The sequence below is a fragment of the Nerophis lumbriciformis genome, linkage group LG35, assembly GCF_033978685.3.
Source record: "Nerophis lumbriciformis linkage group LG35, RoL_Nlum_v2.1, whole genome shotgun sequence".
Classification (NCBI taxonomy): domain Eukaryota; kingdom Metazoa; phylum Chordata; class Actinopteri; order Syngnathiformes; family Syngnathidae; genus Nerophis; species Nerophis lumbriciformis.
Window position 1 is genome coordinate 9,629,790 of NC_084582.2, and position 16,499 is coordinate 9,646,288.

The following is a 16,499-nucleotide window of genomic DNA, read 5'->3' on the forward strand; positions in this document are numbered from 1 at the left end:
AGGAAATTTTAATACGCCAGGATAGAACATTTTGGACAATTCCATGCTCCCAATCTTGTGGGAACAGTTTGGAGCGGGCCCCTTCCTCTTCCAACATGACTGTGCACCAGTGCACAAAGCAAGGTCCATAAAGACATGGATGACAGAGTCTGGTGTGGATGAACTTGACTGGCCTGCACAGAGTCCTGACCTGAACCCGATAGAACACCTTTGGGATGAAATAGAACGGAGACTGAGAGCCAGGCCTTCTCGACCATCAGTGTGTGACCTCACCAATGCGCTTTTGGAGGAATGGTCGAAAATTCCTATAAACACACTCCGCAACCTTGTGGACAGCCTTCCCAGAAGAGTTGAAGCTGTAATAGCTGCAAAAGGTGGACCGACATCATATTGAACACTATGGGTTAGGAATGGGATGGCACTTCAAGTTCATATGTGAGTCAAGGCAGGTGGCCAAATACTTTTGGCAATACAGTGTACATTGATCAATTTTGGCCAGGTGGCACTTTTTCCTTGTAATTAGTCAGAGTGACACATTGCTTTGGCAGTTTCAGCTGCAATAAATACATTCTGAGGCGTTGGTCCCATTTTATTGACCATGTTGTCAGTAGTCCCATCGTTGCAGATGAGTGTCCACACAACAAGCCACGTTAGAGTTGTCAAGATGGGTCGATGGAAAGGCGGGCTTATGTGCTGCGTGTGTCGAGGTTGATCCGATACAGTGTTTCCCCCAGAAAATGTGTTAGTTAAGGTGGTGGGAGGGGGCGTCGCCCGGGATAGGCGGCCAGACGGGGAAGGAGGTGGGTGGGTGTAAGGAACAGTGTATCTCGGCCTGTCGCCATCACGTCTCCTCCTCATCGCTGCCACCACAGCCGGGGGGGGCAATAGACTACAGACTCTGATTACATTGAACACATTATTTATTAAAAAATAACCAAATAACAATATCTTATAATAAATAAAAATATTAGAGAAATAAAGAAGCCTACAATTTTTGGTTGTGTTTTCCGCTCCATTTGCAGAATGGCAATATACGATATATGTCTAAATTTTTTCCGTAAATTACAAACAAAACAGTCCTAGTTACCTGTGATACTAAGTATGTCATTATTATGACTTAGTAAGTCAATATTTTGACTTAGTAATTTGAGGCTAGTTTGTCTAAATCAGGGGTCACCAACGCGGTGCCCGCGGGGACCAGGTAGCCCGTAAGGACCAGATAAGTAGCCCGCTGGCCTGTTCTAAAAATAGCTCAAATAGCAGCACTTACCAGTGAGCTGCCTCTATTTTTTAAATTGTATTTATTTACTAGCAAGCTGGTCTCGCTTTGCTCGACATTGTTAATTCTAAGAGAGACAAAACACAAATAGAATTTGAAAATCCAAGAAAATATTTTAAAGACTTGGTCTTCACGAACTGACAAAGAAACAGATAACAGATTTGGTGTCCAGTTCAAAGTGTGACATGATGTATTTAAAAATTTGAGAGTTGACTTTTGTATTTTACATGAGTTATTATTTGTACAAACATGGTGCAAAGTAATTCATGATTTGTTAAAAAATGTTAGTGGCTAGCTAGTTAAAATGGGATATTGTGATTTCACAACACTGTCTTAGAAGTGATCATATGAAAATGTTCAATTTGAAAAATGTGCACTTAGAGAAAAGGTATTTATCTGTTTCTATATATATTTATTGTGAGAAATCATTAAGATGATCAGTGTTTCCACAAAGATAAATATCATTAATTATTAATAATAACAGAGTTAAAGGTAAATTGAGCAAATTGGCTATTTCTGGCAATGTATTTAAGTGTGTATCAAACTGGTAGCCCTTCGCATTAATCAGTACCCAAGAAGTAGCTCTTGGTTTCAAAAATGTTGGTGACCCCTGGTCTAAATTGTCAGACGATTGCTTTTCTGATGTCTCCATCATGTCCAGAAGTCTCTTCTTTATCTGGACGTCTTCTTCTACTGCATTCAGCAACTTTGTCTCGATTGGAAGTTTTTGCTTTAGTCTGTCATGCTTGTGGCTGTTGAGTTTTGCCTAGTGAAAAAAAAAAAAAAAAAATTATAAGGATTTTTGCAAAATTACATTCAACAATCATGGATAAGTTATTTGGGATAAACCCACTTTAGCACAGGTGTAAGATAGTGACATGTTATTTACAACATGTCAAATGGCCCTCAACATCGTCGGGAAACTATGTGTGTCAATAAAGCACTTTGAGGTATTTTAATTTTGACAGAAAAAAAATGTTTTTATGCAACTGCAGTTTTACTTAACTTAATATTATTTATTCCAAGAAACTACTCAAAGCATTTTTAATACAACCCTATTTAAATACATCGAAAACAGCTGAACTTTAATATATGCTTGCCATCTTGACTTCTGATTAGAAGTATTTTTGTCACACTGGTTGTCAAACAATGATAATGTTAAAACAAATGGGTAAAATATGATTCCACATTGTTGAAAGTGGTCATCTGAGAGCATTTGTAATTGCAGTGCAGTTCATATAAAAATGTTTTGATTCCCCAGATATACAACATTTACCTGCCTTTTAACAATATTACTTCCTAGCAATGAAGTTAGCGCCCACATACGTGAAGTAGAGCTCTTCTCTCTTTCACCACAGAAGATTGTGGATTGCTCCTATTGGAATCTTGCTGCTCTTGTACATCATTTGGCATATCTTTGTCTGTGACCAGGCTGTCAAGGGTGAATGGAGAATCTGAACTTTTGTGAGAACTTGTGTCAATATCTGATGTTTCTATTCCAAATTGAATGGATGTAGTTGATGGAGAACCGCCCGAGATCTGCTCGCATAGTTCAAAGTACAGCAAAACAACTCTACAGTAACCACTTCTTCGACCTGTGTCGACTGCTTGTCTGTACTTTCCACGAATCGCTTTCAATTTATTGCCGATAGTTGTTTTTGTGATATCCTGTTTCCGATGAGGGAATTCCTCAGATTTCCCTCCAAGTCCGTACCGTTCCAAAATAGGGTAAGAATGTCACCAGACTTGGACGGACGGGCAAGTTTCCCAGTCAACACTTTGTTGAGTTTTGTTAACTTTAAACTCCAAAACAATGCTTAAAAGTAGCTCTACTTCTCTGTCAGTCCACATATATAATTATTTCTTGCCGTGATCTGCCATTTTTGCTATATGTCGCCTCTGTAAATGACGTTTTGGATGTTTCTGATTGGCTAAAATGGTCTTAAGTCCTAGGCTACAGCGCCCCCAGTATTTTGGCATGCGTATGACACTCAGTGTATGCGTTTGCTTGGAGACAGTAATAGTTTTTTAAATGCACACGTGTGGCTGGAGATCTTGTTAAGACGTTATTTTAGGCCGTGGCTTTTTGTTGTTAAGGCGGCCGCCTTAACAACAAAACGCTGCGGGAAACCCTGCTATAGTTAGTCTTAGTTAATAGGATTGGCTAGTAAGATACAGAACCAACAAACCAACCAATTCAATGTGCACCTTAAGGATTGCCTGAAGCTGTGCAAAAGAAACTATTGTGAGATATTCAGTAACAAGATGGCATATTACTGATTTCATAGAAAAAACATTATTTATGTTCGCTACTTGGTACAAACAAGTGGGTAATGCATCCATTCCGAGCCACAAGAACATCTTGACCTGGGCCAATTGTCTGAAATACAGTAGCACCTATAATGGTAAATGGGTTATACTTGTATAGCGCATTTCTACCTTCAAGGTACTCAAAGCGCTTTGACACTATTTCCACATTCACCCTTTCACACACACATTCCCACACTGATGGCGGGAGCTGCCATGCAAGGCCCTAACTGCGACACATCAGGAGCAAGGGTGCCGTGTCTTGCTCAAGGACACAACGAACATGACAAAGTTGGTAGAAGGTGGGGATTGAACCAGGAATCCTCAGGTTGGTGGCACGGCCACTCTCCCAACCGCGCCACGCCATCCCCATTAGTTTACGCCATTAGTTTAATTGTCATTAAACTAATGTGACTATGACATAGGCCGTTGAAATGAATAGACCAACAAATCAATCCCTCTTCTTTGCCCATTTTTAGCACAATCCCCTTTTAGTACAAATTTTCTGCTACATTATTTGTGACATACAACCATTACTGTGTGCGGAAGAGTGTTGTACACTGCTGGTTGGAAAATATGGGTGACTACCACCATCGGTTTACTTTTAACGGACATTTTGTTGAGTAACTGAACGTTTTGTATATATGCCACCCACATTTACAAAAGACACATATTTAACATTCTGTCTGTCTCAAATTGAACCAGAGATAGCGTCAGGACATCTGATGTGATTCATGCAGACACATCTCTTCCATAAGGACATATAATGGTATCCCATAATAAAGGGATATTCACAAGCTGCAAATTCCCTGTTAGTGTTCCTTCATCTTGTAATAGTTTTTAACAAGGTAAAACTCACAATGTCGCCAAATCCATTGCATACATATTTTACATAAAACAAGATTATATATAGTTGTATTTAGAGATGTCTGATAATATCAGCCTGCCGATATTATCGACCGATAAATGCGTTAAAATGTAATATCGGAAATTATCGGTATCATTTTTTTCTATTATCTGTATCGTTTTTTTTATTTTATTTTTTTATTAAATCAACATAAAAAACACAAGATACATTTAGAATTAGTGCACCAACCCAAAAAACCTTCCTCCCCCTTTTACACTCATTCACACAAAAGGGTTGTTTCTTTCTGTTATTAATATTCTGGTTCCTACATTATATATCAATATGTATCAATACAGTCCGTAAGCACACATGATTGTGCGTGCTGCTGGTCCACTAATAGTACTAAACTTTAACAGTTAATTTTACTAATTTCCATTACATACTAGTTTCTATGTAACTGTTTTTATATTGTTTTACCTTCTTTTTTATTCAAGAAAATGTTGTTGTTTTTTTAAAGTACCTTATCTTCACCATACCTGGTTGTCCAAATTAGGCATAATAATGTATAATTCCACGACTGTATACATCGGTTGATATCGGTATGAGTTGATATCGGTAATTAAAGAGTTGGACAATATCCGAATATCGGATATCGGCAAAAAGCCATTATCGGACATCCCTAGTTGTATTGCTAATTTAGTCTTGACTAAATTGTTTTGGGGGCCACATTTCCAGAAAGCTAAAGACAGCGGTGCCAGACGTCTCCCTTTTTAATTATTAATTTTGCGTATTTCAGAGACTCAGCGTCCTGTACAGTAGACTTTTGAGTCTATTTATTTTGTCAAAGTTATCGGGTGCTCTGTTGTTTTTAAGGACCCTTTGCAAAACGGCTAATCAAATATCATCTCTATAACCACAATCTGGTGTTTTTAGGAATCTGCTGCAAAAATGTAAGTTTCTCAGTTTTGTGAACCTGAAATAGCAGGGCCACCAGTTGAATAGCTCAAATGATGAAAAAAAGAGGACTTATAATGAAACCCTGAGGAACACTAGATAACTAAAGAAATTTAACAAAGGACCTGACTGAATCTGAAATAAGAAGCTGCAACACACCTTAGTTACATAAATCACATTACAAAACAAAATGTAATTGCCAAAAAGGAAAGGACATAAAGGTGTGCCTTAAAGAACGACTCAGTTATGTAAATCAGAAGTTTGGACCCGAGTGTTCTATGTTTGCCAGCAAGGTTAAAATGTCAATGCAAGGATCTTCCAATGTATTTATAGTAGTCCAATTTCCTCCATACAACAGGAGCCCTCTTGTGTTTTAAAGAATTTGACACAAAAATGTTTGTCTCCCAAGTTTTTAGTTAAACTCAGGGGCCGGTATGGTGTCATTCCCGGGCCGGATTTGACCCCTGGGTCGCCAGTTGAATAGCAACGCCTTAAACAGTATAGAAACAAATTTACAAATGATTGACATTTGTTTGTATTAGGGATGTCCCAATCCAGGTTTTAGCTCTTCCGATCCGATACCGATATTGTTTTTGCACTTCCGATCCGATACCGATACTGACCGATACCGATACTGACCGATACTGGCCTATCCGAGCATGTATTAAAGTTTAAAGTTATTTAGCCTATTTAGTTGTCAGAATCATGTTGAAAAGGGATTTAGTACTCTTGATAACAACTAGCCAGCTGAATTAGGGAAGTTTGAATAATACACAATGGTTGGTAACAAGAAACTGACCTGTTTATTCAAGGATAAACACAAAATAGCCAAAATTATAGATGACAAACAGAAATTAAATCATTGAACTAGGGCTGGGCGATATGGTCTTTTTTTAATATTACGATATTTTAAGGCCATATTGCGATACACGATATATATGTCGATATTTTGCCTTAGCCTTGAATGAACACTTGATGCATATAAACACAGCAGTATGATGATTCTATGTGTTTTGATTGATTGATTGAGACTTTTATTAGTAGGTTGTACAGTGAAGTACATAATCCGTACAATTGACCACTAAATGGTAACACCCCAATAAGTTTTTCAACTTGTTTAAGTCGGGGTCCACTTAAATTGATTCATGATGCAGATATATACTATCAGATATATACTATCATCATAATACAGTCATCACACAAGATAATCACATTTAATTATTTACATTATTTAAAATCCAGGGTGTGGAGGGGGGCGCCTGATGTAAGTGTCAAAAAGACAGCCAAAATAGTTTGATATGAGAATAAATCTAAAGTTAAAATATAGGGTAGAAATGCACCCATTTGCAGGAAATGTAGTCTTGATTTTCAAAATTTTCTTTCAAGGCTTGCATGTCTACATTAAAACATTCTTCTTCATACTGCATTAATATATGCTACTTATAAACTTTCATGCAGAGAAGGAAATCACAACTAAAAAAATCACTAATTTTTTCATACAGTGTTGATGTGGAAATTTTTGCCTCGGCATTTTGATGGTGTGGACGTGTGGCACCGAATGGAGATAAGCGTCTCGACAGACGTTACAATATTTGAACAATGATGACGAAAACTGTTTTCTCTGTCGTGTCCGTGTGTAGAAAATTGTTATGCGCTTATTTTTTTATTTGATTTTGTGCGTGGCATATAATTGCTATGCGCAGAGGACGCTTGAGCAGTGCGCACCTTAGAGGGAACGTTGGTCACACGGCTGCGCTAGCATCACAGCTAACGTTAGCCATGCTGCTACCTCTCTGCTGGGAAAGGGCGTATACGTACAGTATGTGACGTATGACGTGACAGTATGTGACGTGTGTAAGAAGGTGCGCTTGCTGTCTGTGAGAGGGAGACACAGGAAAGAGTGAGAAGAGCCTGTCGTGTAATGCCAGCAGCTAAAAGCAACTGCGTGAGAATCCACAGACCTGTGGATGTGTTGAAGGTGTGCTGGAAAATGCGGAACAGAAATTAGGGAGCAGCAGAAAAGTGGAATGTATTATTTAAATTGGTGCGTTGGAAAACACGGACCGGAGTTTTTTTTAAACTGGATCTGGATCGGCATTTTCCCATGCCTTGCCGATACGCATTTTTTGGCAAATATCGGCGGCCGATCCGATCCAAATACCGGATCGGGACATCCCTAGTTTGTATTGTATTTTTATCTAAGGATGTTGGCACCTGCATCATCAACTAAATATTGAAGTATGACTTTGTAGCAGACATCAATTGTTTTTATTGTCATAGACTTTGATTGGTAATTTTTACTGTTTTCTTCAGAAACAGTTTGGGGCTTCACAAGGATAATCCAATAATTAAACCATCTGAAAGAGTCATGCAAGCTCCCACCCAGCTACTGCATATACAAAACCCAAAACCAGAGATGTTGGCACGTTGTGTAAATCGTAAATAAAAACAGAATATAATGATTTGCAAATCTTTTTCAACTTATAGTCAATTGAATAGACTGCAAAGACAAGATATTTAATGTTCGAACTGAGAAACTTGATTTTTTTTTTGCAAATAATTATTAACTTAGAATTTAATCGCAGCAACACATTTCAAACAAGTTGGCACAGGGGCATTTTTACCACTGTGTTACATCACCTTACCTTTTAACAACACTCAGTAAATATTTGGGAACTGAGGTGACCAATTTTTTAAGCTTTTCTGGTGGAATTCTTTCCCATCCTTGCTTGATGTACAGCTTAAGTTGTTCAACTGTCCGCGGTCTTCGTTGTGGTATTTTACGCTTTATAATGCGCCACACATTTTCAATGGGAGACAGGTCTGAACTACAGGCAGGCCAGTCTAGTACCCGTACTCTTTTACTACAAAGCCATGCTGTTGTAACACGTGCAAAATGTGGCTTTGCATTGTCTTGCTGAAATAAGCAGGGGCGTCCATGAAAAAGAGGTTGCTGATATTACAAACCGTAGATGGTGAAATCCCTAAATTCCTTGCAATAGCTCATTGAGAAATGTCGTTCGTAAACTGTTCAACATTTTGCTCACGCATTTGTTCACAAAGTGGTGACCCTCGCCCCATCCTTGTTTGTGAATGACTGAGCATTTCATGGAAGCTGCTTTTACAGGTATACCCAATCATAGCACCCAATCAGCCTGTTCAACAGTGGGATGTTGGAAATAAGTGTTTGATGAGTATTCCTCAACTTTCTCATTAATTTTGCCACTTGTGCCAGCTTTTTTGAAACATGTTGCAGGCATCAAATTCCAAATTAGCTAATATATGCAAAAAATAACAAAGTTTACCAGTTCGGACGTTAAGTAGCTTGTCTTTGCATAGTATTCAATTGAATATAGGTTGAAAAGGATTTGCAAATCATTGTATTCTGTTTTTAATTACGATTTACACAACGTGCCATGGGAATAAGCGGTAGAAAATGGATGGATGGATGGACAACGTGCCATTTTCACTGGTTTTTGGGTTTCGTATATCCCTCACAGGGACATGAACTTAATACTGGAAAGATTTCCCTAATCCTCAGGCTATCACATCCTCAACCTCTTCAGTGACCTGGAGCAATGAATTCAACCTTCAAATGATGAAGTCTGTCCACAAGACATCCTGTCAGAATTAAATTATCTTTTAAAGGCTTGGAAAACCTGTTTTTCAGCTTGAGGGTTTTGCTCAATGAGATTAAGCTCCACATGAAGGTGATGCCGATTTTTGCAGATTTGTTTTCACATTTGCAATTGTTTGTGTATAGAATCTATTGTTAAGTATTATGTATGCTGACAGGGAATACCACCGTACCTGACATGCAACCATATACATGTTACATTGTTGGTGTTCTGTCTGACAGAAGCCCCCCGTTTTTGCTTTGTTTTACAGTTACTGGGAGCGGCATTCCTTGCTATAGGCCTGTGGGCATGGGCGGAGAAGGTGAGTCTGAACAAATACACACAAACACACAGTGCTCAATTGTACAGCGTACATTCTTTTAATATTTTTACCCGAAAAAAAAACAAGAAATACAAAACGTCTGGGTTACGACCTGTTCTGTTTGCATTACTTACCAATGTCATCATTCTTTAAAACATATACAGCAACAGATGGTATTAAAATATGGTTTCTTCCAAGATGAAAAAAAGTTGGTGCACCAGAGTTTTTACAAATTGCATGTAAATATACTTTAAGTGTTGGTCATCTTTCTGTTGCAATTGTGTTCCATTGTCAAAGAGCTTCCTGTCAGCAACCTGTCATTATCAGTGGATCAGTTAAAACTTCTTCCAATCATTGTTAAAAGTGGATTTGTTCATTAATTATCTTGAAATTATTCTGTCCAGTCCCCTGAATAGCGCACCTGTGTGGTAGCATGTTTTAATTAGTATTGTGTGGTCATAAACTCAGTGCAAATTGGCCTGAACCCGAGTCCCTTTGTGGAGCAACATGAATAATTTAAAGGGATCAGCCTGAATGATGAATAGCAGGTACTGGATTGGCATAATGGTTAGTTTGGGTTTCAGGGCCTAAAATAATTATTTTCATCCCCGCTGCATTAAAGCCAGCTCGTCTGCATGTATTATTGCTTCGTGCTTACATTAAAGTGATGGCAATTTTATTCTTCAGCCCAGCATAAAAACATAATAATACAGTATTGTTTCCCCTGACTCGGTACAATGGGAATTGATTTTTAAAGTGTTAGACCTTCGCTTCCTGGGCATTAGCAAAATGTCTTACATTAAAATGAGAGTATTTTTGTTTTGTCTTTTTCTTTTTGTTTACTCATGCTTTTTATTAAAACATCATACATATCTATGGAAGAAGATATAACATTATGGTTTATGGTTTGAGTGTATTTCGAACATGCATACAATTACAGCATGATACACCACATTTTCCAGTTTCTCTTTTCAACATGTTTGAAAAGAAGTAGGAAGAAGCAGAGTTTATTTAATCCAACCCCTTTTCTATTTGATAGCAATTGCTAACACGTTTGTTCACTTCTTGTTCTCAATTTATTCACAATACACTCCATAAATGATTACATTAAAATTTAAATAATAAATAGTGACATAAGTTGTATTTCATTGAGTGAGGTGATTAACATTATCAATACATTCAGAATGTTTACCATGGGTCTTTAACTACTTTACTACTTTAATACTTTGAGTTTGAACAGTTTCTTAAAATGGATCAGTACAGTGTTTTATTTTCTTTCCTTAATCCATTCCATAATTTAATTCCACATACTGATATACTGAAGGTTTTAAGTGTTGTATGTGCATACAAATGTTTGAAGATGCATTGTTCTCTGAGGTTGTATTTTTCCTCTTTCGTTGAAAATAATTGTTGTATGTTTTTGGGTTGGAGGTTATAGTTTGCTTTGTGAATCATTTCAGCTGTTTGCAAACTCACTATATTGTGGAATGACAATAAAAAGGAAGTCTATGTCTAAGTCTAAAATTCAGTAAATTTCAATAAATAAACTTCTCTATTGACTTTCTTCTAATGACAATACTAGTAGTTTTATTTCCTAGTAAAAAAACATTGAAGTTATTTACAATTAAATGAAAAAACATTTCACCACATAAGCTCTGTATATAGTTTAGGTGACATAGCACTGTAAGAATGTTTCCTGTTTTTATTCATTTGTTGCATGTTTTGATTTGAATTGTGTCACATCCTGCTTTGAATCAATGCTATCTGTCCTAGTCAGAGGTCTTACGTTCAGTTAAAAGATAAGATATTGTGGCTCATTTTCTGCTGTAAAGGGGTCATATTATGATTTTTTTTTCTACATTAAACATACTTCGTTGGGGTGTAATTAACATGTAGTGGTGGTTCTTTTTTGAAAATTTTGCATAAATTATGTTTTACAGACCATTTTCAAACTGCTTTCTGACTGTTTCTCAGGATGCATCATTTTGTGGGCAGTCTTATTTATGTGCCTCCAGTTCGACAGCGTCTTCCCCCCATCAGCTGTGTTGTAGTTTTTAGTGCTCCCATAGCGAGTCTACTGGCAGATATAAGTTAGAACTAGAGCAGCAGCTATCGAATATTTTAGTAATCGAGTATTCTATCGAATATCCCGATTGATTAATCGAATAAATCATATTTTTGCTTAATTTCTTATATATTTTTTTTGTCCTGTCCAGCTTCTCAGGGAAATCATATTGTTGATGTAGATGCCCATATCGGCTGTACAAATTTACTTTACAAAAGAGAAGTGTGGGATACTTCTCTTGTTGCCTTATTTGTATTTTGACTTTATTAAATGGATTTATATTATTATTTGGTGCAGCCGGACCGTAGCAATATTTTTGCTTAATTAAGGTTTAATTATACATGTTAAGATGTGCCCTCAATTATTGTGTTTGGCCTAATTGTCTTGTATTTCCTAAACGCCTGTTTTCATTATTGAAGGCTGACACGCACAGCTGAAATGCGTCCGTTGTTGATTGTGCCAATTTGTGTGTGATAGTAAAAACAGGTGCGCTCACAGCCCTATGTGCTGTGTGGTGTGACTGCATAAACAAAGTTATTGTCTCTCGTGCGTTTTTGATGATTATTATACGGTGCTGTTTAAATGGTGGTTTCTCCACGCAAATCCGCTGAGCTGTTTTCAACCTGCCAAGAATACATAAACAATATAAAAAGACAAACTACTTAATTAAACACGACAACAGTTTTAAATTTTAAGAATGCAATACAGATCATTGCATTCTTTGCTTGCAAAATAGTAATCAATGTTCATTTTGACATCAGAACTTTTTTGAGATTAAAACACATACAATGAAGAAAATAAGTATTTGAACACCCTGCTATTTTGCAAGTTCTCCCACTTAGAAATCATGGAGGGGTCTGAAATTTTCACGGTAGGTGCATGTCCACTGTATGAGAGATAACCTAAAAAGAAAAATCCAGAAATCACACTCTATGATTTTTTAACAATTTATTCGTGTGATACAGCTGAAAATAAGTATTTGAACACCTGTCTATCAGCTAGAATTCTGACCCTCAAAGACCTGTTAGTCCGCCTTTAAAAGTCCTCCTCCACTCCACTGTATTATCCTGAATCAGATGCAACTGTGTGAGGTCGTTAGCTGCATAAAGACACCTGTCCACCCCATACAATCAGTAAGACCCAAACATTCAGCATGGCTAAGAGCAAAGAGCTGTCCAAAGACAAAATTGTACAACTCCACAAGAATGGAAAGGGCTACGGAGAAATTGCCAAGCAGCTTGGTGAAAAAAGGTCCACTGTTGGAGCAATCATTACAAAATGGAAGGAGCTAAACATGACGGTCAATCTCAATCGGAGTGGAGCCCCATGCAAGATATCACCTTGTGGGGTCTCAATTATGCTAAGAAAGGTGAGGAACCAGTTTTCGCAGCCATACAGGAGGACAGATTCCACAGTGGCGAGCACCCACTGGCAGAAATGTAGATCGGCGCCTGTGCTATAGAGACTATAGTGGGTGCAAGTGCAAGCTATCCAAGTAGCATGTGGTTGCATGACTTGAATAACCCAAATATCTTTGCACGACTACTTTTGTGTGGTTACTAATGAAAGGCTAATTGAACACGGTAGCTCAGATAGCATTGTTAGTTTTCAAAACCTTTTGGCGGCATTTGATGAGTTTGCGGGAGTGAAAGAACACATCCTGGTTATCATAACGAATAACATTTATTTTTCTAACAAAACTTTTACGTTTACTTTTGATAATAGATGACTTACCTCGCCTCTGGACGTCCCTCAATGGGATGCTTTCTCGACAGGTGCTGCAGCATCGAACTTGTGCTATTGTGGTATGCGAGCACCACTTAGCAATGTTTGCATTCGACTGCGTTTTCCTTCGATTTTAGTGTGAAGTGTTCCCACACCTTAGACAACTTTTGTGGCTTCTTAATTCCCTCGTTTTGCTATGGCTCGTGTCCACTGATTTCTGTGGCATCTACCATTGCGAGTTATGTCGGCGAAAAAGTTTACTAAACTCAAGCGTATTTAAAGTAGAAGTATTGTACAGTGCAGAGGGCGTATGATCTGACGTAAGCACGCTGTGCAATACCTAAACAATCCGTGCGAAACGTGAGCTTTGACTACTAAACGAGGTAAAATGCCGTTAAAAAAAACAAACTTAACGACGCCTCGAGGCAGCAAAAGTTCCTCGAATATATTTTGTAATCGAATTACTCGAGTTACTCTCGGAATCGTTTCAGCTCTAGTTAGAACTATACGCTACTTCGTATTAGAAAAGGCAACAGCGGAGGATGCGTGTGCATTTACAAGCCAGTCTGCCCCACAACAAGAGGATAGCAAAAAGGAAGGAGCTTATTGACTACAGCATGGACTACAAAGGCGGACCCGTGCAATGCACTACGGGTACATTTCTACCATTTATAAATAATCCTCCGATGTACTCGGTGCAAAGTGAATAACGTCACAGGTGAGCAAATTCCAGTCGTATTGTTTTCTATGAGGGAATGCAAGATTGTTTTATAAATATATCCGCGATGCCTCCATGGTTTGATTTCAAATTTTTGGGACTTAAAGCAGATCCCAAATACACAACAGCAGGTACCAATAGGTAAGAAAAGTTAGTTTTGCATAATAGGCCCCCTTTAACTTAACAAGGTTTCTAGCATCCTGTCTTGAAACAGTTTGACAACTCTCATTGGAACTAATTAAAATACAGAATACATAGTATATGTCTGACATTCCCATCCATGGGGAATTATGTAATATTGTAATGTTAACTGCTAAACACAGTATTGTCACTAGTGGCCTAGTGGTTAGAGTGTCCGCCCTGAGATCGGTAGGTTGTAAGTTTAAACCCCGGCCGAGTCATACCAAAGACTATAAAAATGGGACCCCTTACCTCCCTGCTTGGCACTCAGCATCAAGGGTTGGAATTGGGGGTTAAATCACCAAAAATGATTCCCGGGCGCGGCACCGCTGCTGCCCACTGCTCCCCTCACCACCCAGGGGTTGAACAAGGGGATGGGTCAAATGCAGAGGACAAATTTCACCACACCTAGTGTGTGTGTGACAATCATTGGTACTTTAACTTGAACTATTTGGATATTTCCCATTGCTCAGTGGGATACACTACAACCATGTACTTTTTGACTACAAATAGGAAAGGTTCTGGATGCTTATCTTGGTGTTATTTATTATTAGATCACAACAACCTGGCATAAATCATTGACATTTTAGCAGGGTTGCACAGACTACATTTACTGTAAGACCGTGAGAGGAAAATATGTGGTGAGCAGGATGTGCGGAGAGGAAGGGGAATGTTTGCAAACGTTGTCAGAAACCTGTGAACTGTGTGTCTCTTTTTACATGTGTTTCACAGCTTTGTCAGCTGGACAGAAATATGCTAAGTTATAAAACCGGTTTTATTCATAGAGCTACAAGCATTGCCCTAATTTTTGTAATGAAAGTAAAATGTGGCTATTTTAAATTAATCTAAAAGCCGAGTCACAAGTGTCATGAGTTTCACAAGGTTAACTTTTACTCTTTATGATCACAGAGTTGTGTCATTTGGCGGAAATTGTCAAAAAGTTTTTTCTATTTTTTTTGTGTCTTTTGTCTTCTTCTCCCTCAGGGTGTGCTGTCCAATCTGTCATCCATCACAGATCTTGGAGGTTTTGACCCTGTTTGGCTCTTCATCGTCGTCGGAGCGGTTATGTTCATCCTTGGCTTTGCTGGCTGCATCGGCGCACTCAGAGAGAACACGTTCCTACTTAAATTCGTAAGCCGCTTTGTAACCTTCAAAGACCACACACACACACACGCACACACACTATTCTAACCATTCGAGACATCTTTAGAAGAGCAGTTCACGGCTAGAGCAGAGGCTGTCGCAGTCACAGGTGTTATCGTGACTCACTGAATTGATGGTTGCGCTGTGCAAAAAAAGTGACTCGTTGCTGTTAAACATCAAAGAAACGTTGACCAAGCTTCCAAACCTTCCCTGTACCTTTTGAAGTTGGGGAAAAATGTTTGGAAGCCTAAATCAATGACAACTACCGTATTTTCCGCACTATAAGGCGCACCGGATTATTAGCCGCACCTTCTATGAATTACATATTTCATAATTTTGTCCACCAATAAGCCGCCCCGGACTAAAAGCCGCGCCTACGCTGCGCTAAAGTGAATGTCAAAAAAACGCTGCGCTAAAGTGAATGTCAAAAAAACAGTCAGATAGTTCAGTCAAACTTTAATAATATATTGAAAACCAGCGTTCTAACAACTCTGTCCCAAAATGTACGCAAATGTGCAATCACAAACATAGTAAAATTCAAAATGGTGTAGAGCAATATTAACATAATGTTGCTCGAACGTTAATGTCACAACACACAAAATAAACATAGCGCTCACCTTCTGAAGTTATTCTTCATTCGTAAATCCTTCGAATTCTTCGTCTTCGGTGTCCGAATTGAAAAGTTGTGCAAGCGTGGTATCCAAAATGGCCGGTTCCGTCTCGTAGAAGTCATCGGGAGTCAGTGTCGCTGTTGTTCTGTGAATCCTGCCTTCCGGAAAGCTCGGACCACAGTTGTGACCGAAATATCTGCCCAAGCATTTACGATCCATTGGCAAATGTTAGCGTATGTCGTCCGAGGCTGTCTGCCCGTCTTAGTGAAGGTGTGTTCGCCTTCGGAGCTGCGTGAAAAAAGCCACCCGGCCTCTTCGCGTAAACTTCCCTTAACCACTCGCTCATCTTTTCTTCATCCATCCATCCCTTCGAGTTAGCTTTTATGATGACGCCGGCTGGAAAGGTCTCTTTTGGCAAGGTCTTCCTTTTGAATATCACCATGAGTGGAAGTTAGCATGGCAAGCTAGAACCACAGTGAAGGATGACTTCATTCCCTGTGGTGCGAATATTCACCGTACGTGCTCCCGTTCCACAGTGCGGTTCAGTTGCTGTGAAATACGGTAGTAATCCGTGTGCGGATGGAGAGATTGCGTCTTTTTATGAACCGGATCGCTTATTAGGAGCCATTTTGTGGTCTTTACAGATGTAAACAGGAAATGAAACGTACGGTGATATCCGCGCGTTTTTTCTTCTTCTTCCGGGGGCGGGTGAAGCGCTTCCTGTTCTATGG

At 38.7% G+C, this 16,499-nt stretch overlaps 1 protein-coding gene across 1 annotated transcript in view; it reads left to right on the top strand.

The window, feature by feature from the left end:
* The window catches only part of tspan17 (tetraspanin 17), a 46,976-nt gene that overhangs the window by 22,674 nt on the left and 7,803 nt on the right, over window positions 1-16,499 (top strand). The window contains exons 2-3 of the mRNA XM_061927526.2: window positions 9,276-9,326; window positions 14,999-15,145. Of these exons, the coding sequence (XP_061783510.1) occupies window positions 9,276-9,326; window positions 14,999-15,145 (198 nt within the window). The remainder of the gene's footprint in view (window positions 1-9,275; window positions 9,327-14,998; window positions 15,146-16,499) is intronic.